An 18,791-nucleotide genomic window follows, 5' to 3' on the forward strand; every position below is an offset into this window, starting at 1 on the left:
TGCCAACAGGTCTCGTGCCCGCAATACTAGACAGATTGGTGCAGAGAAGTAGTCACCTGGAGCGCTGTATCTGAGTATATGATCAGATAAATGAGCCTTCTGCTAAAGCGTATGGTAGCCAATTTAGAAGCTGTAATGTTTTTATTATTATTATTTATTGTTATAGCGCCATTTATTCCATGGCGCTTTACAAGTGAGGAGGGGTATACATAATAAAAACAAGTACAATAATCTTGAACAATACATGTCATAACTGGTACAGGAGGAGTGAGGACCCTGCCCGCGAGGGCTCACAATCTACAAGGGATGGGTGAGAATACAGTAGGTGAGGATAGAGCTGATCGTGCAGCGGTTGGTTGATCGGTGGTTACTGCAGGTTGTAGGCTTGTCGGAAGAGGTGGGTCTTCAGATTCTTTTTGAAGGTTTCGATGGTGGGCGAGAGTCTGATGTGTTGTGGTAGAGGGTTCCAGAGTAGGGGTGATACGCGAGAGAAATCTTGTATACGATTGTGGGAAGAGGAGATAAGAGGGGAGTAGAGAAGGAGATCTTGTGAGGATCGGAGGTTGCGTGTAGGAAAGTACCGGGAGATGAGGTCACAGATGTAAGGAGGAGACAGGTTGTGGATGGCTTTGTACGTCATGGTTAGGGTTTTGTACTGGAGTCTCTGGGCAATGGGGAGCCAGTGAAGGGATTGACAGAGGGGAGAGGCCGGAGAATAGCGGGGGGACAGGTGGATTAGTCGGGCAGCAGAGTTTAGAATAGATTGGAGGGGCGCGAGAGTGTTTGAGGGGAGGCCACAGAGCAGGAGGTTGCAGTAGTCAAGACGAGAGATGATGAGGGCATGGACTAGGGTTTTTGCAGATTCTTGGTTGAGGAATGAACGGATTCGTGCAATATTTTTGAGTTGAAGTCGGCAGGAAGTGGAAAGGGCTTGGATATGTGGTTTGAAGGAGAGATCAGCGTCAAGGATAACCCCGAGGCAGCGAGCTTGTGGGACTGGGGAGAGTGGGCAGCCATTTACTGTAATGGATAGGTTCGTTGGGGGGGGTCACGTGAGATGGGGGAAAGATGATGAATTCTGTTTTGTCCATGTTAAGTTTCAGAAATTTAGCGGAGAAGAAGGATGAAATAGTGGACAGACATTGAGGGATTCTGGTTAGTAGGGAGGTGATATCTGGTCCAGAGATGTAGATCTGTGTGTCATCAGCATAGAGGTGATACTGAAAGCCATGAGATTCTATGAGCTGTCCCAGGCCAAAGGTGTAAATGGAGAAGAGCAGGGGCCCAAGGACTGAACCTTGTGGGACTCCGACAGAGAGGGGGCGAGGTGAGGAGGTGGTGTGTGAGTGGGAGACGCTGAATGTTTAAAAGAGTTTCCCTTAAGAACAGGCAAAAGGTTAAAGGTCACAATAGTACAGGGTGACCATAAGCAAGCTTACCGATATATGGAGACTGTGATCTCAAGCATACTCTGCTGCTTAAATGTGCGGTAGGCCCACACTGCACACTAAAATAATGAGACAATGGTGGGTCAGTGTGAAATGTTCAGAGGGGGCAGCTAAAGTAACGCTGCGTGTATGCTTACCGCTGTGTGTTCTGAGTGCTGGTGGCGTGCTGGGACGCTGGGGAGAGCGCGCTGCAAGTGCGGCTTGTACTTCCGGGTATATGATCTAAGGGGGCGTATCACGTGATACCGCGCATCATCGCAGTCACGTGTGCGCAATGTCAGTGTGCGCAGGCGTGACGCCAGTTTGTACGTGAATGCTAGGGTGTATGGGCTAGTGGCACTTGTAGTTCGGTATGGAGAGGAGAAGCTGTATATGGATTTCGGAATGTAAAATAAAGCGCAAGAGATGGTGGTGTTGCCGTTTCACTATATGGGGAAAGAACATGTTATCCCAGGAATGGCTAAATCTCCAGGGGACAGTGTGGTACATGCAGCATGAATATGGGCTACTGTGGCATAAATCTATATAATGACCTGAGAAAAAGATGCGTGAATGAAATGAGTAATATACCAGACTGTTATACTATACTGTGGATAGCACGGGGTGCCCAAAGAGAGAGACAGAGTGGTGGTTTAGCGATTCTATGGAAAAAAGACATAGGTTAGAATAGCATATAAGCTACAAAACAGAGGTTTAAACACAGAATAATGTTACAAATCTATACAGCATAAGGCTGGCGTGGTCACAAAAAACTAGGAGTGTTATAGTCTCTATTCAGTCCCCTAGGTTCAAGAGTCTGTAAAGTGAAGATCCAGAAAGCTTCACGTTTCTTCAAGAGATTTATCCGGTTTTGTCCCCTTCTGTTAGCGTCAATCTGCTCCAGAACCTGGAACCTTAGTTGGGCCACACTGTGTCCTTTGTTATGAAAATGATGTGGAAGGGGGAGACTGTTTCTTTTGCACCTTATGTTGGATTTATGTTGCGATATCCTATCGCGTATCGCCTGCGTGGTTTCACCTATATACGCAAGGCCACAAGGGCACTTAATCATGTAAACCACATATGTGGACTCACAGGTGAAAAAGCCTTTCGCCGGGAAACTTTGACCCGTGTGGGGGTGAAATAAATGATCACCCTTCTGAATGTTGTTGCATTGGAGACAATTGAGACACGGGAAAGTACCGTGTTTCTGTGTACGCAAAACATCTGTTTAGGTACCCTAACACTGGACCCAATGTCCGCCCTCACTAGCTTGTCTCTGATATTGGTGGGTCGGCGGTAGCAAGAGAGGAAGGGTTGCTGGAATTCAGGAATGTCGGGATAACTCTTACTAAGGATATTCCAGTGTTTATGGAGTGAAGCCTGGACTCTCCTGTATTGGGATAAGTGTTCACAAAGGGTATACGTGGAACAGTGATCTTGTTTTTGGGGGTGGAGTGTCTGGCCGTGGTCAGGAGTTGTAGATGGATAGCCCCTAGTGGAAAATTTCTCTTCCATCTTGTCTAGTCTTTGTTTCCTAGTGTCTTCCTGGGATACAATCCTTTTAACCCTCTGGAACTGTGATACAGGAATAGATTTCTTTATGGCTGGAGGGTGAAAACTAATGTATTCCAGTAAGCTGTTCCTATCTGTAGTTTTAGTGAACAGATCTATGGAGAGGACGTCCTCCACATCCTTATGTATCATAGTGTCTAGGAAGCTGATTTTGTTCCGTGCTATATTGTAGGGTGAACTTAAGTTCAGGCCAGATACTATTGATATGGGAATCAAAAAGTAGAAGTGTTTCTATTGGTCCGTCACAAATGCAAAAAATATCATCTATGAATCTACGCCACAATTTGGAATGTTGTATAAACAGCGGATGATTGAAAACAGTCCTCCTCAAAAGCCGCCATGTAGGCCACCGCATACGGGGGCGCTACATTGGACCCCATCGCGGTCCCTTGTCGCTGGCAGTAAAACGTGTCCTGGAACAAAAAATAGTTCTCGCTAAGGACAAGGTCCAATAAGTCGGAACAAAATTGTCTGATCCTAGGATCAGTGTTGGCTTCTGCATGGGACCGAAAACGTTTAGCAGCAATTGAACTGTTTGTCTGGATGTGAAATAAATAACTTTATTATACTTCTTAAAGAAATTGAGTGCCAATTAATCCCTTCATGATCGGAGGTATTTTCATTTTTGCGTTTTCGTTTTTTGCTCCCCTTCTTTAGGCTATGTGCACACGTTGCGGATTTCCTGCGGATCAGCAGCGTTTTTTACCATGCAGAACCGCTGTAGATCCGCATGTGATTTACAGTACAATGTAAATCAATGGAGAAAAAAAACCCAACAAAAAACGCTGTGCTAATGGTGCAGAAAATTCCGCGTGGAAGCGCTGCGGATTAAAAGAAGTAGCATGTCACTAGTTTTGTGCGGATCTGCAGCTTTTTTGTACCCATTCCATTATAGAATTCTGCCGGGGTAAAAACACACAAAATCCGCAGCAAATCCTCACAAAATCCACATAAAAAATGCACAAAATTCGCACCTGCGTTTTCTGCCAAGAGATGCAGAATCCGCCCAAAAAATGCCAGAGGCTAATCCGCAACGAGTGCACAGAGCCTAATAGAGCATACGTCTTTTATTTTTCCGTCAATATGGCAATGTCCGGGCTTGTTTTTGCAGGACGAGTTGAACCTTTGAACAACACCATTGGTTTTAATATATCTTGTACTAGGAAAGGGGAAAAAAAATTCCAAGTGTGGTGAAATTGCAAAAAAAAGTGCAATCCCACAGTTTTTTTTGTTACTACAGTATGTTCACTAAATGCTAAAACTGACCTGCTATTATGATTCTTCAGGTCATTACGAGTTCATAGATGGCAAACATGTCTAGGATCTTTTTTATCTGAGTGCTGAAAAGAAAAATTCTAGAGCTTGTTAAAAAAAAAAAAAATAATAAAAAAAAAAAAAATGTGCCATTCTCCAATATCCGTAGCGTCTCTATTTTTTGTGATCTCGGGTTGGTGAGGGCTTACTTTTTGTACGCCAAGCTGACGCTTTTAGTTAGTCATCTGTTCCAAAATGGTATATCTTTGGATTCCCCTTTATTGCATTTTAATGCAATGTTGCGGCGACCAACAAAACTTAATTGTGGCGTTTTGACTTTTTTACTTGCTATGCCATTTAGCGATTAGGTTAATCTTTTTTTTTTTTTATTATTGATAGATCAGGTGATTCTGAACGCGACGATACCAAATGTGTTTGATTTTTATTTATTTTTTTATATTGAATGGGGCGAAAGAGGGGTGATTTGAACTTTTATTTTTTTTCAAAAAACATTTTTTTTTCTTTTGGCGTGCTTCAAAAATCTCCATGTGTGTCTAGAAACTGCCATAACCCGACCGGCTGCTACATACAGGTGATGATCAGATCATCTGTATGTAGCAGAATACCTCACTTACTATGAGCACCGACCACCGGGTGGCGCTAATAGTAATCCGGCAGTGACAACCATAGAGGTCTCCATCAGACCTCTGGTTGTCATGCCAACCCATCTGTGACCCGTGATCCTGTGACTGGGGCCACAGATGGGCGGATTTCAGGCGCGATTGCCGGAATTGCATGTTAACTCCTTTATCCCATATGACATACTATCACGTCGAGGTGACCTGGGACTTAATTCCCAGTGACGGGATAGTACGTCATAGTGGATCAGCCGCGCTCACGGGGGGAGCGCGGCCGTGTGCCAGCTGACTATCACAGCTGACATCCGGCACTATGTGCCAGGAGCGGTCACGGACCGCTCCTGGCACATTAACCCCCGGCACACTGCGATCAAAGATGATCTCAGTGTTCCGGCGGTATAGGGAAGCATCGCGCAGGGAGGTTGCTCTCTCCTACCTCCTCCCTGCAGGCCCAGATCCAAAATAGCCGCGGGGGGCCTTCCGGGTCCTGCAGGGAGGTGGCTTTCAAGCGCCTGCTCAGAGAAGGCGCCGGTAAGCCTCCGTGCACTGCCTGTCAAATCGGTGATCTGACACAGTGCATTGCAAAGTGTCAGTGTGTCAGATCAGCGATCTGATAATATATAGTGATGATATATTTACATGTGTAAAAAAAAAAAATAAAAAAAAATTCCTAAATAAAGAAAAAAAAATATTGTTCCAATAAATACATTTCTTTATCTAAAAAAATAAAAGTACACATATTTAGTATTGCAGCGTCCGTAATGACCCAACCTATAAAACTGTCCCACTAGTTAACCCCTTCAGTGAACACCGTAAAAAAGAGGCAAAAAACAACGCTTTATTATCATACCACCCGAACAAAAAGTGGAATAACACGCGATCAAAAAGACGGATATAAATAACCATGGTACCGCTGAAAATGTCATCTTGTCTCGAAAAAAACGAGTCACCATACAGCATCAGAGAAAAAATTAGTCTTCAGAATAAAGCGATGCAAAAATATTTTTTTTTATATTAAATAGTTTTTATCGTATAAAAGCGCCAAAACATTAAAAAATGCTATAAATGAGGCATCGCTGTAATCGTTCTGACCCGAAGAATAAAACTGCTTTATCAATTTTACCAACCGCGGAACGGTATAAGCACACCCCCCCCCCCCCCCCCACAAAGAAATTCATGAATAGCTGGTTTTTGTTCACTCTACCTCACAGAAATCTGAATAAAAAGCGATCAAAAAATGTCACATGCCCGAAAATGGTACCTATAAAAACGTCAACTCGTCCCGCAAAAAACAAGACCTCACATGACTCTGGACCAAAATCTGGAAAAATTATAGCTCTCAAAATGTGAAGACGCAAAAAATATTTTTTGCAATAAAAAGCGTCTTTTAGTGTGTGACAGCTGCCAATCATAAAAATCCGCTAAAAAAAACCGCTATAAAAGTAAATCAAACCCCCCTTCATCACCCCCTTAGTTAGGGAAAAATAGTAAAATTTAAAAAAATGTATTTATTTCCATTTTCCCGTTGGGGCTAAAGTTGGGGTACATTTACGGTTGGGATTAGGGCTATGGGTGTGGTTAGGGTTTCAGTTATAATTGGGGTGGTTTCCACTATTTAGGCACATCAGGGGCTCTCCAAACGCGACATGGCATCCGTTCTCAATTCCAGCCAATTCTGCGTTGAAAAAGTAAAACAGTGCTCCTTCCCTTCTGAGCTCTCCCGTGTGCCTAAACAGGGGTTTACCCCAACATATGGGGTATCAGCGTACTCAGGACAAATTGGACAACAACTTTTGGAGTACAATTTCTTCTGTTACCCTTGGGAAAATACAAAACCGGGGGCTAAAAAAGAATTTTTGTGGAAAAAAAAGACTTTTTATTTTCACGGCTCTGTTATAAACTGTAGTGAAACACTTTTGGGGGGTTCAAAGTTCTCACAACACATCTAGATAAGTTCCTTAGAGGGTCTTCTTTCCAAAATGGTGTCACTTGTGGGGGGTTTCTATGAGGCACATCAGGGGCTCTCGATATGATGCGATACGGTGTCCTATTTCAATTTCCATTTCATTCCATTGCATTGAAAAGTCAAATGGCGCTCCTTCCCTTCCGAGCTCTGCCATGCGCCCAAACAGTGGTTTACCCCTACTGTCTCCTGTTACCCTTGGTAAAATAAAACAAATCGGAGCTGAAGTAAATTTTTTGTGAAAAGAAGTTAAATGTTCATTTTTTATTTTTTATTTTTTTTTTTTCCCAAACATTCCAAAAATTCCTGTGAAATACCTGAAGGGTTAATAAACTTCTTGAATGTGGTTTTGAGCTCCTTGAGATGTGCAGTTTTTAGAATGGTGTCACACTTGGGTATTTTCTATCATATAGACCCCTCAAAGTGACTTCAAATGTGATGTAGTCCCTAAAAAAAAAAAAAATGGTATTGTAAAAATGAGAAATTGCTAGTCAACTTTTTACACTTACAACTTCGTAACAAAAAAAAATTTTTGGTTCCAAAATTATGCTGATGTAAAGTAGACATGTGGAAAATGTTACTTAAGTATTTTGTGTGACATATCTCTGTGATTTAAGGGCATAAAAATTCAAAGTTGGAAAATTGCAAAATTTTCACCAAATTTCATTTTTTTTCCCACAAATAAACGCAGGAAATATCAAATAAATTTTACCACTTTCATGAAGTACAATATGTCACAAGAAAGCAATGTCAAAATCATTAGGGTCCGTTGAAGCGTTCTAGAGTTATAACCTCATAAAGGGACAGTGGCCAGAATTGTAATAATTGGCCCAGTCATTAACGTGCAAATGTGCAAACCACCCTTGGGGGTTAAGGGGTTAAATACTGCTGTCAGGGTTTGACAGTGGCATTTAACGGGGTAATAGCCGCAGGTGGATCGCGATTCCACCTGCGGCTGTTCCGGGCACATGTCAGCTGTTCAAAACAGCTGACATGTGCCTGGAAAGATGTGGGTTTACCGCTGGAGCCCACATCAAATGGAGGGAGTGTCACGTGGGCATTATGCCCAACATTGTTAAGGGGTTAATAACCTAGGAAGGGACCATGGATATTTGCCCCTCCCAGACTAAAAACATCATCTCTCAGCTGCCGCAGAAAAGGTGCATCTCTAACATGCGCCAAATCTGGTACTTAGGCTCGCTCTTCCCACTTGCCCTGTAGTAGGGGCTAGTGGGGTTGATGTCACCTTTGTATTGTCAGGTGACATCAAGCCTACAGGTTAGTAATGGAGAGGCATCTATAAGACACCTATCCATTAGTAACGTCGTAGTGATATTGTATAAAAACACACACACCACACAATAAAGTCCTTTATTTGAAATAATGAGACTCCTTTAATGAATTTTAATTAAACTATACTCACGGAACGCCTAATCCACCGAAGCCAAGGTCTCTTGCAACAAAAATAAAATAATAAACCACAATATTCCTCACATGTCCGCACAGAAGATAATCCATAACAACTTCAAAAGAAGCCTTGAAAAAGGCCATCACGCCGAAACGCGCGTCGGGGCGGGTGCACGCTGCGGTGGTATTGATTCCCAATCCTGCTCCGGTAACGATTTATTATTATGAACTTGATATGAAACGATGGTATTAGAAATCTAAACCTGGGATTATGTGCAGTGTGGTTGGTTTGGATATATGATCTGGTATGGTTATATTCACATTGCCAGTACTTTTCTAGGCTATGAAAACCAGTTAATATATGTATATATATCACCCAAAGCTGTGCACCCCCGCGTTTCCTACATGTGTAGCATGGTATAAACTTTGTTTCCCTATGCTCCCTATCCTGGTATTATTTAATAAACTTTTTCATTTTTGCTAATTTCTGGGTGTTGTTTGATCGCTTTTTTCTGCGGTTTTTGTAGAAGATAATCCATAATGTCCCACGACGATCCTGATTACTTTGAGAGCAGTCACTCATTCAGCGGTGCCGTTAGTGAGCGCATCGGAACTGATCAGTTGATGAACTCCGGTGAACTGTCTCATGGCAGCTCAGTGATACACTGACAGGAGGTTATCGCTCCCGCAGTGTATCACTGGTGGCTGGGTAGAGCAGTCACATCTTCCGATGTGACTGTTCTACACGTGGGATCGCTGTGGGACACTCGGGATTACATGAACTACGACGGACAGATTTTATTTGAAGATGTGCCGTTTTTTAACTTTTTTTTTTTTTTTTTTTCCCTGTAAGCACAAAAGCCGGCTGATGAGACTACCTCTCCCATCAGCGGCACCTGCTGTCACGGTGATAAGTGACAACAGACGTAGCCCGATGGGAGCAGTAGTCTCATCAGCCCACGCCTGCTGATCTGCGGTAAGCTTTTTAGCACAGGTCACAGCTGCGGGTTCACGCTGACATCTGTCAGCATGAACCTGCAGTGTTCTGATAGACGGTCTTACCGACAGTAGCGTTACTGCCGATAAGAACCACCGCGCCAGTGTTTTCACACTGTTAGACAGATGACAGCGTGGGAAACTCCAAAGGAGCTGATAAAACGCAAACAAAAACTCAGCAAATCCAGACATTTTTATACCTGCGTTTATTTTGCTGTGGATTTGACCATCTCAATTGAAGTGAATGGGTGAAAAAAGCTGATGAAAAAAGCTGCAGAAACGCACAAAGAATTGACATGCTGCAGAAAAAAACGCACTGCAAATACTCAAAGAAAATTTACAGATTATGTGCACAAAACTTCAGGATTGTCATTGAATTAACTTGCATAAGGATTCCATAGCGCGTTTGGCCGATTTCTGCGCAGAAAAAGCAGTGAATATGCATCAAAAACGCAGTGTGTGCGCACAGCCTTATTGTAGCTCTTATTCTCGTGTGGACTGTTGCAACTAGGGCTTTTTAGTCGGTAAGTCAAACCTCCGACTCCTTAATTTCCCTGACTCACGACTCGGATTCCACAGCACGGCCTCACCTGACCATGTACATAAAGTGCAGCGCAGATTCATCGCAACTAAAAGCCGAGATCCTTAGATCAGGAAGAGAACAGACAATTGGACACTTCATAACTTTCCCAAATTCTTATGAAAAAATTTACCGCACATACTGTAGTGAACTACTGCACTCAATTTATTATATATTTTAGGATTTGGTCCATTTTATACTGATTCAGACTCCACCACAAAGGACTATGACTCCACAGCCCTGGTTGTAACGCTCTTATTAGTCGGGCTCCCTGTTACTAAACTCTCCCCTCTGTAATCCACGCTGAATGCAGCAGCCAGGATCATATTCCTTTCCAACCACTACACTGATGCCTCCACATTGTACCAGTCATTGCACTGGTTGCCAAACTGCTACAGAGTCCAATATAAACTCATCACTGTCACTCACAAGGCTCTCCCCAGTTTTGCGCCAACCTAGATTTCCTCCCTTATCTGTCTACCACCCTACCCATGCCCTCCTTTCTGCTAATGACCCAAGACTAACATTGCCAATAATCTGAACTTCCCACTCCCATCTTCAAGACTTTTCACGTGCGACAAATCCTTGGAATGCACCATCACTGACAATTTGGATATTGGGAATTAATCACAGTTTTAAGTGTGCCCTAAAAACACTTTTATTCTTTAGACAGGTCTCTCGCCGCACCTCATTTGTTTTAACTATTCCTGTTTTGCCCTTGCGAAATTTTCGCCCCAAACTGGTCCCTCATAGCATCTGTTCACACCCTCCAGGCACAAGTCCACGTTCAGTATTTGGTCAGTATTTTACATCAGCATTTGTTCGACTCCTGGTTTAGCTTGCAATCAGAAGAAAAGTATCATAGAAATGTAGTAGCAATGAAACTCTGCACTCAAAAGGATATGTTGTAAGTTTTCTTACAGGAGGTGCGCACTTTATAGGTCTATAACTGGACAGATTTGTATACATGATAAATTGAATACCTGTGGGCCAACATTATACCTCTCATGGCTGATATATTTACTGGTTTTAATTGTGTGAATAACTTCCTCTTTCATTCCCCATATTATGTTTTTATAAATTACCTAAAATAAAGATTACTTATATTATTTTCAATGGTTTTGGCAATGTACCTTTTTGGTACCTGTTGAGTCATTTGTTACTGTTATGTCTTGTAAGTACAAGTCCCCTCTGTAATGCAAAGTGCTGCAGAATATGTTGACGCGATCATAATAAAAATGATAATACTAATATCTGTATATAGACCGTCAGTCTGCAGAACACTAATATTGGTGTGCTGCTTACATTTCTTTTCTAGTACCTGTTTTGCTTGACTCCCAAAAGTATTCCTCTGTTTTTCCTTTGCCTCTCCAAAACGGCATGTTCATTGTATTGTAATCCTTGTAGGTCAGTCCCTTTCCATTCATTAGACCCTCTTGATGAATCTCATAAAATGCATAGAGCTTGTGGTCCACACATAAAAGCCTGTTCAATTCGGAGTCCAAGTGCCGCTCATGTGGCATAGTTTGGTAAAGGAACTGACAATGCAGAAATAAACATTGGTCTGTCAGAGAATTAAAGGGAATTTTGTCTGTACCATCATCCCACTACAAACTGCTCATATGGGCATGCAGGTCTTTGAAAGCTTAATCCGTGGACACTTTTATATCAATTTGTTGCTGCATTCCCAAGAACTCGGCCTTAATGCATATACAAATGAGACATTAAGTGCCCTAGGACTTTTCCTGTCTCCTGAGGTTGTTTCCGTTCCCTGAGCAGCCTCTTTAGCTTTATTGGTAGCTCACGCTCTGTCTGACTTCAGGCCTCAGACAAGGAAATTAGGCAGAGGCTAGTTAAGTGCTCTGTCATGCCAGAGCACTTAACGCCTCAAATATAAAACTTTTTTCAGAAGTGATGACTAAACTTGTATAAGTCATTATAGTGTTCTTGCTGAAGATGAATACCAAGACTATAGGTCTGCCCATTGTTTTTTTTTTTTTTTATTGCTTGTGACTTTTCTTTCTTTCCACTACATTGACCAAAGGTCTTTCCTTGCAATCTAGAAAGGGCAAAGGGGCTGGTGTTGATAATAAGGTTATGTTCATGTAGACAAAGCACTGCTGATTACCAGTGGATTTGTACAACTTATCCTGCAATGTATTTCCTTTTCCATTTTAGCATCCACTGGTCCAAGCAATATTCAATCGCAACCTAGAAGAAGTACGATTACTATTGAGCCAAAAGGAAAATGTCAACATTTTGGTAAGTAGTGATCCTCATTGTTGAAGCATCACGTTTGTTTGCAGATCACCCTGATTCTGACAGCTGAGACCCAGCACTAAGTGCCATGAGCTATCACAGATCATACCTGGAATATTAACCCCTGAAAGGCTGCAATCGAACAAGATCGCAGCATTCCGGGAACGGGCAGAGGTCTGTCAGTCCCTCTGCCTTTGGAGCGGAGACCTTGCAGCGTGACGCAGGGTCCTGAACGTTGCCATGGTGACCCGATGTCGTCATGACGACATCCGGGTCACCAGACCTAGAAAACTTGCTGATCATGCCCAGTGCAAGAGGAGCAAGTTTGTCAGTTCAGAGCGGACCGTTTCCACAGCGATCAGAAAAAAATGCAAAAAATGATAATCCCATAGTGGGACAAAGTAAAAAAGTTAGAAAAAAGTAAAAAAAAATAATTTTTAAATAATTGTAAATAATTTTTAAAATAGATATCGTATTTCTAAATAAATATTTGAAGAAAAAGCTAAATAATAAAAGGGCATAATTTGGTATCGCCGCATCCGCATCGACCCGACCTATAAAACTGTCCCACTAGTTAACACCATAAAAATATAGAAAACAAGGCATAAAACAACGCTTTGTCATCATACTGCCGAACAAAAAGTGGAATAAAACGCGATAAAGACTGATATAAATAATCATGGTACCACTGAAAACTTCATCTTGTCTTGCAAAAACAAGCCACCATTCAGCATCATCAGCAGAAAAATAAGTTATAGCTCTCAGAATAAAGCGATGCAAAAATATATATTTTTTTCTATAAAATAGTTTTTGTTGTATAAAGGCACCAAAACATAAAAAAAACCCTATATAAAGGAGGTATTTCTGTAATAGTACTGACTCAAAGAATAAATTGATAAGGCAGTTTTATCAATTTTACCACACGGAACAGCATAACCTCCACCGCCCCAAAATAAATAAATAAGAAAAATTCTGAATTGCTGTAGTTGTTAATTCTGCCTCCTAAAAATCTTAATAGAAAGTGATTAAAAAATGTCATGTACCAAAAATGGTACCAATAAAAACGTCAACTCGTCCCACACAAAACAAGACCTCACATGACTCTGTGGGCAAAAATTTTTTTTAAAAAAAAAATATGCGCTCAAAATGAGGTGATGCATGATGCAAAAACTAGCTTTTGCACTAAAAAGCGTCTTAGTGTGTGACAGCAGCCAAACATAAAAACCGATATACATCTTGTATTGCTATAATCGCACCGACCCGAAGAATAAAGTCGCCTAATCACTTATCGCACGAGAGGAACGTTGTAAAAAAAAAAATAAAACCAGTTCTTCACATGCTGTTGATTTTTTTTTTATTTTTTCCTCCACTCTTCCTCCCAAAGATCGCAGTATGGCTCCGCACACATCTATCTTGCACTCTGTGCTTGAGTTCTTACATTGGAGTAGAGTAAATCTCAGAAATGCGTGAATCAGACCGAACCCCCTACTGTCTGACCTGTTATCCTGCGGTGTCTATCTTTTTAGGACTGCATAAAAGTGCCATCGTCCACAGTTTTGTGCACTTCTGAAAAGGACACCTCTGAACAGAGGCCAGACGGAGTCCAGAGTAACTCTGCTGCCTCATTATAGTGAATGGATCCGTCGGGGGTTTCATCTGAATCACGTCACTAAGAGATTTAGATGTAATCCCAAAGTAAATGCTCAGCATAGGGTACTGTCACACAGTGCAATTTTGATCGCTACGACGGCACGATCCGTGACGTCGCAGCGTCGTATGATTATCGCTCCAGCGTCGTAGACTGCGGTCACACGTTGCAATCACGGCGCTGGAGCGATGCCGAAGTCCCCGGGTAACCAGGGTAAACATCGGGTTACTAAGCGCAGGGCCGCGCTTAGTAACCCGATGTTTACCCTGGTTACCAGCGTAAACGTAAAAACAAACAGTACATACTTACACTCCGGTGTCTGTCCCCCGGCGTTCTGCTTCTCTCCACTGTGTAAGCACCATAGCCAGAAAGCAGAGCGGTGACGTCAGACGTCACCGCTGTGTTCGCTTTCCGGCCGGCAGGCGCTCACAGTGCAGAGAAGCTGAGACGCCGGAGGACAGACACCGGAATGTGAGTATGTACTGTTTGTTTTTTATACGTTTACGCTGGTAACCAGGGTAAACGTCGGGTTACTAAGCGCGGCCCTGCGCTTAGTTACCCGATGTTTACCCTGGTTACAAGCGAACACATCGCTGGATCGCTGTCACACACAACGATCCAGCGATGTCAGCGGGTGATCAAGCGACGAAAGAAAGTTCCAAACGATCTGCTACGACGTACGATTCTCAGCAGGATCCCTGATCGCAGTAGCGTGTCAGACACTGCGATATCGTAACGATATCGCTAGAACGTCACGAATCGTACCGTCGTAGCGATCAAAATTGCACTGTGTGACAGTACCCTTAGAGCGCCTGATAAATGTGATCCCAAATGTTATGCAAAATATTCCCAATAAAAGCTTCAACTCAATCCACAAAAAAGCAAGCCCTCACTCCTCACACGTTACTTGTAGAACAAAGGCTCTGGAAAAGTGAAATAGCTCCTCACCCGCCGAAAGAAATTCAGCAAATTCTCCGCTCCCAAATAAATGCCCCTCCCTTCTGAGCCCTCAGTGTACCTAAACCACATATTGCATCCACGTTTTGGTATTTCTGAAGCAATGAGAGCCCGCCTAACTTACTGGTGCATGCCTCCAGAAGCACGGGCTGGGCATAACGTACTGGTGACTGCAACATACTGGTCACTATAGCAGCAGTCTGCAATTTTCATTCTGCAACATTCACTGCTGCTTGTTTCTGGAAAAATAAACATGTCCAGATAGTCACTACACCTGTAGATGAATTCCCCAAGTGGTAACATTTCCAAAATGGGATCACTTGAGAGGGAAATCTGCTCTTCTAGCAATTAGTTGCTCTGTATATGGAGTCCACAAACTGTTCTAGGAACATTAGCGCTCCGTTCCTTCTGAGTCTCTCCGCATGGCTAAGTAGTACTGTACAGCCACATTTAGTAGATATTGTGGGACAAATTTTGGTGACATTTTTACCCACTTCTTGTGAAAATGTAAAATCTGGGGCTAAAACTAAATTTTGGTGGTAAAAATGTAGTTATTTTGTCTTCACTGCCCAATGGTATAAAATTCTGTGATGCACCGATTGTATCAATATGTTCACTGCATCCCTAGATTATTTCATTGAGAAGTATACCGTATTTTTCGGACTAGAAGATGCACTTTTCCCCAAAAAAATGGTGGTTGAAAACGCGGGTGCATCTTATAGGTGGAATGTACTTACAGTTAGTGTGGTGGCAGTAAGGCTAGGTTCACATTGCGTTATTGGGTGATCGCTAACGGACAGCGTTGCACGGCGAAAATGTCGCAATTAACGCCGTGCAACGGGTCCGTTAGCGCACCCATTGACAGCAATGTAAATTTCGCCTGTAGCGCATCGCTAGCGCGTGCCAGTTTCGGCACACGCTAGCGATGTGCCGTTCTTTTGTGACGCGCCTCGGACGCTGCTTGCAGCGTCCGCGGCGCGCCCGAGGTCCGTTCCCCGCTGTGGCAGATCGGGGATCTGCACTAGCGGGGACGTTAACACGACCCCTAAACGCGGCCCCGAAAAAGACATTGCGTTAGCGCAATCCGCTAGCACTAAACGGATTGCCCTAACGCCATGTGAACGTAGCCTAAGGGTTGGGCGATTCTTCCGGTGTTCCGATGCTGCAGGATGGTGATCTCTCTCCCATCCCAGCCTGGTGCGGCAGGTTCGGTGGAGCAGGGTGGGCTCCGGTGACATTTTGTGAAAGTCCAAAGGCCCTGCACTTCTATTGCCTCGATGCTGTGGCCTCTGGGAAAGGGCTGCCGGAGGCGGCACATGCGCAGATTGAGATCTCGGCTCCAACCTCTCGTCTAACGAGATCTCAATCTGCACATGCGCCTCTTCCGGTGGCCATTTCCAGAGGCCACAGCACCACCGCACACTGCCGAACCTTCATCACTGGGATGGGATTTCCCGGAGACCACCACATCGCAGCAATGGATGTGCAGGAGCTCCAGGCTTTCACAAAATGTCACCTTAGCCCCCTCGCACCGCCGAACCTGTGCACCATTCTGGGTCATGTTGCCGGTCCACCAAACGCCCCCTTTGACTCACCAGCGCTGGTGATCCACCCCCGGGTAAGCTGAATTCAGGACTAAGACGGAACCCCCATTTGATGCATTAATTTTTTCCCCATTTTCCTTGTGAAAATTTTGGCTGCATCTTATGGTTCGGTGCATCATATGGTCCGAAAAAAACGGTAATTTGTAAAATGGGGTCACTTATGGGGGGTTCTGCTGTTCTGGCACCTCATGGGCTCTTGCAGTGGGTCATGGCACCTGCAATCCATAACAGTAAAATCTGGCGCTCCTTGCCTCCTTAGCTTTGCATCGTGCCTGAAAAATATTTCCCGATTTACATGTAGGGTATTGGCACACTCAGGAATAAATGGACCTGAGTTTGATATAAAAAAAAAAGAGTATAGTAGTCTAGAACAGGACATCCCTCTTTTCCTTGCACTTGACCACCAGCACGTTGTCGCTACAATTGGCTCTGCTCTCACCCTTTTTGAGCAGCTGCCCATTTAGCGTGTTAGGGAGGCCTCTCTGATTTTTATGGACAGTACCGCATTCTGCACTAGCTTGCACAGAGAGAGACTTAGGCTACTTTCACACTAGCGTTAACTGCATTCCGTCACAATGCGTCGTTTTGCCGAAAAAACGCATCCTGCAAAAGTGTTTGCAGGATGCGTTTTTTCGCCATTGATTAACATGAAGCGACGCATTGTGACGGATTGCTACACGTCGCACCCGTCGTGCGACGAATGCGTCGTGCAGTGGCGGACCGTCGGGAGCAAAAAATGCTACATGTAACGTTTTTTGCTCACGACGGTCCGCTTTTTCCGACCGCGCATGTGCGGCCGGAACTCCGCCCCCACCTCCCCGCACTTCCCCGCACCTCACAATGGGGCAGCGGATGCGCTGGAAAAATGCATCCGCTGCCCCCGTTGTGCGGCGGGGACAACGCTAGCGTCGGGGACCTCGGCCCGACGCTAGTGTGAAAGAAGCCTTAAACAGTGGGATGCTGGTATAAAATGTATCTACATAGAGGTGATAATCTTGATCCAGAAGTGGGTGCACCAAGTGCCGCACAATTTTCCCACTCCTAAGACAGGGGCACATTTAGGTGGTTCAGTCTGTGTCCTTCCCTTCATAAACTCGAAACTTGTGGGTGTACCAAATTCCATACCTGGCACTCTTACTGGGCAGGTATTGACGGAATTTGGGCCTCCCCTTGAAATGTATTAGGGACTCATTCACACAGATTTCTCTTTGGGGAACATGCACCTTAGCAAATTTGTTGGCTGAAGTGATCAATGACCTGCTTAACTTTGAGAAGTCTGTCAAAGTAGATATCTCATGGAGGACATTGTGCATTATCACTGTAATGCAAACATTTTTGGACTGCCTCAAATTATTTACGGAACATGGATATGTGGAAATGTGGTGTTGTGTAAAACCTCAACACTCCAGTATTGCCAAATCTCTGGCTTCTTCTATAACCCCCTGCGAAGGACAAGGCCCCAAAACATCAACATTTCTACTGCGTCTACAGGGGTCCTGTTAGAAAATTATGAAGGACAATTTTGTGCCAAAATTGCTGGGCGTACAAATTTGTCTGGGCGACCATGAGGTTTACAAAAGCCTCAGAAAAAGACTTTGAAAGTCTATTTCTCTGAGGCCAGTGGTTTCAAATTTGATTCCTTATTGTGCCACAAAATCAGGAATCTGTGGGTCTTAATCTTCAGAGGGTAAGGTTCATACAGCGTCAGTAACGGTGCGCGCTGGTTCATTTGCTGTCCTGGGATATTTGCGTGGCGGTTCAGTTTCACTTGGATATCAGTGTCTCAGGCAATTTCATTGCCTGAAACACTGAAATTGCTGTGATTTTCCAGTCACAATGGTTGTGTGGTGAGTTTGGGGGGCACTACTACTCTGGATGCCCTGCTGCAATATTCAGCAGGCACCTTGATGCGATCACTGCGACTGCGGTCACTGTGCGCATTAAGGATATGAGTTATCCATACGTCCAAGGTCGTGAAGGGGTTAAACAAAAGTAAGAATTGGAGCTGAGGGTCATTTCTGAGGTCAAGTGGTCCTCTATTTTAGAGAATATCCCCAGTCTCTCATTATGAGAACCTGCCGGTGAATTAATAGTGCCAATACTGTAGGAGAAAATAAAGCGCAAATAGGGTCTTATCCGAGGGAGATATCAAGAGACAGGATCAGTTTGCACTCACCTGATGTATCTAGTCAAAAGGCATGTAGGTCGACAGTTGCCGCAGATCCACGGGTCAGACTAGTGACCTATCGCATATAAGCCAGGGGAAAATTTTGTGGATATCCTCCACGCTACTGTGCAATTAAACATCCAGGCAGGTAGAAGATAAAACTTGATGATTTCAGATTCTCAACGCGTTTCGAAGTCCAAAGTAGATGACTTGTAGATTGTGAGCCTTCGCGGGCAGGGTCCTCACTCCTCCTGTACCAGTTATGACTTGTATTCTTTAAGATTATTGTACTTGCTTTTATTATGTATACCCCTCC

General features: G+C 43.8%; 1 protein-coding gene across 7 annotated transcripts in view; it reads left to right on the forward strand.

The window, feature by feature from the left end:
• The window catches only part of ANKRD52 (ankyrin repeat domain 52), a 128,980-nt gene that overhangs the window by 23,752 nt on the left and 86,437 nt on the right, over window positions 1-18,791 (forward strand). For all 7 annotated transcript variants that reach the window (XM_077297526.1, XM_077297528.1, XM_077297527.1 and 4 more), the window contains exon 2: window positions 12,019-12,102. In XM_077297526.1, coding sequence (XP_077153641.1) covers window positions 12,019-12,102 — 84 coding nt within the window. The remainder of the gene's footprint in view (window positions 1-12,018; window positions 12,103-18,791) is intronic.

The sequence above is a fragment of the Ranitomeya variabilis genome, chromosome 3 (genome assembly GCF_051348905.1).
Source record: "Ranitomeya variabilis isolate aRanVar5 chromosome 3, aRanVar5.hap1, whole genome shotgun sequence".
Taxonomy (NCBI): domain Eukaryota; kingdom Metazoa; phylum Chordata; class Amphibia; order Anura; family Dendrobatidae; genus Ranitomeya; species Ranitomeya variabilis.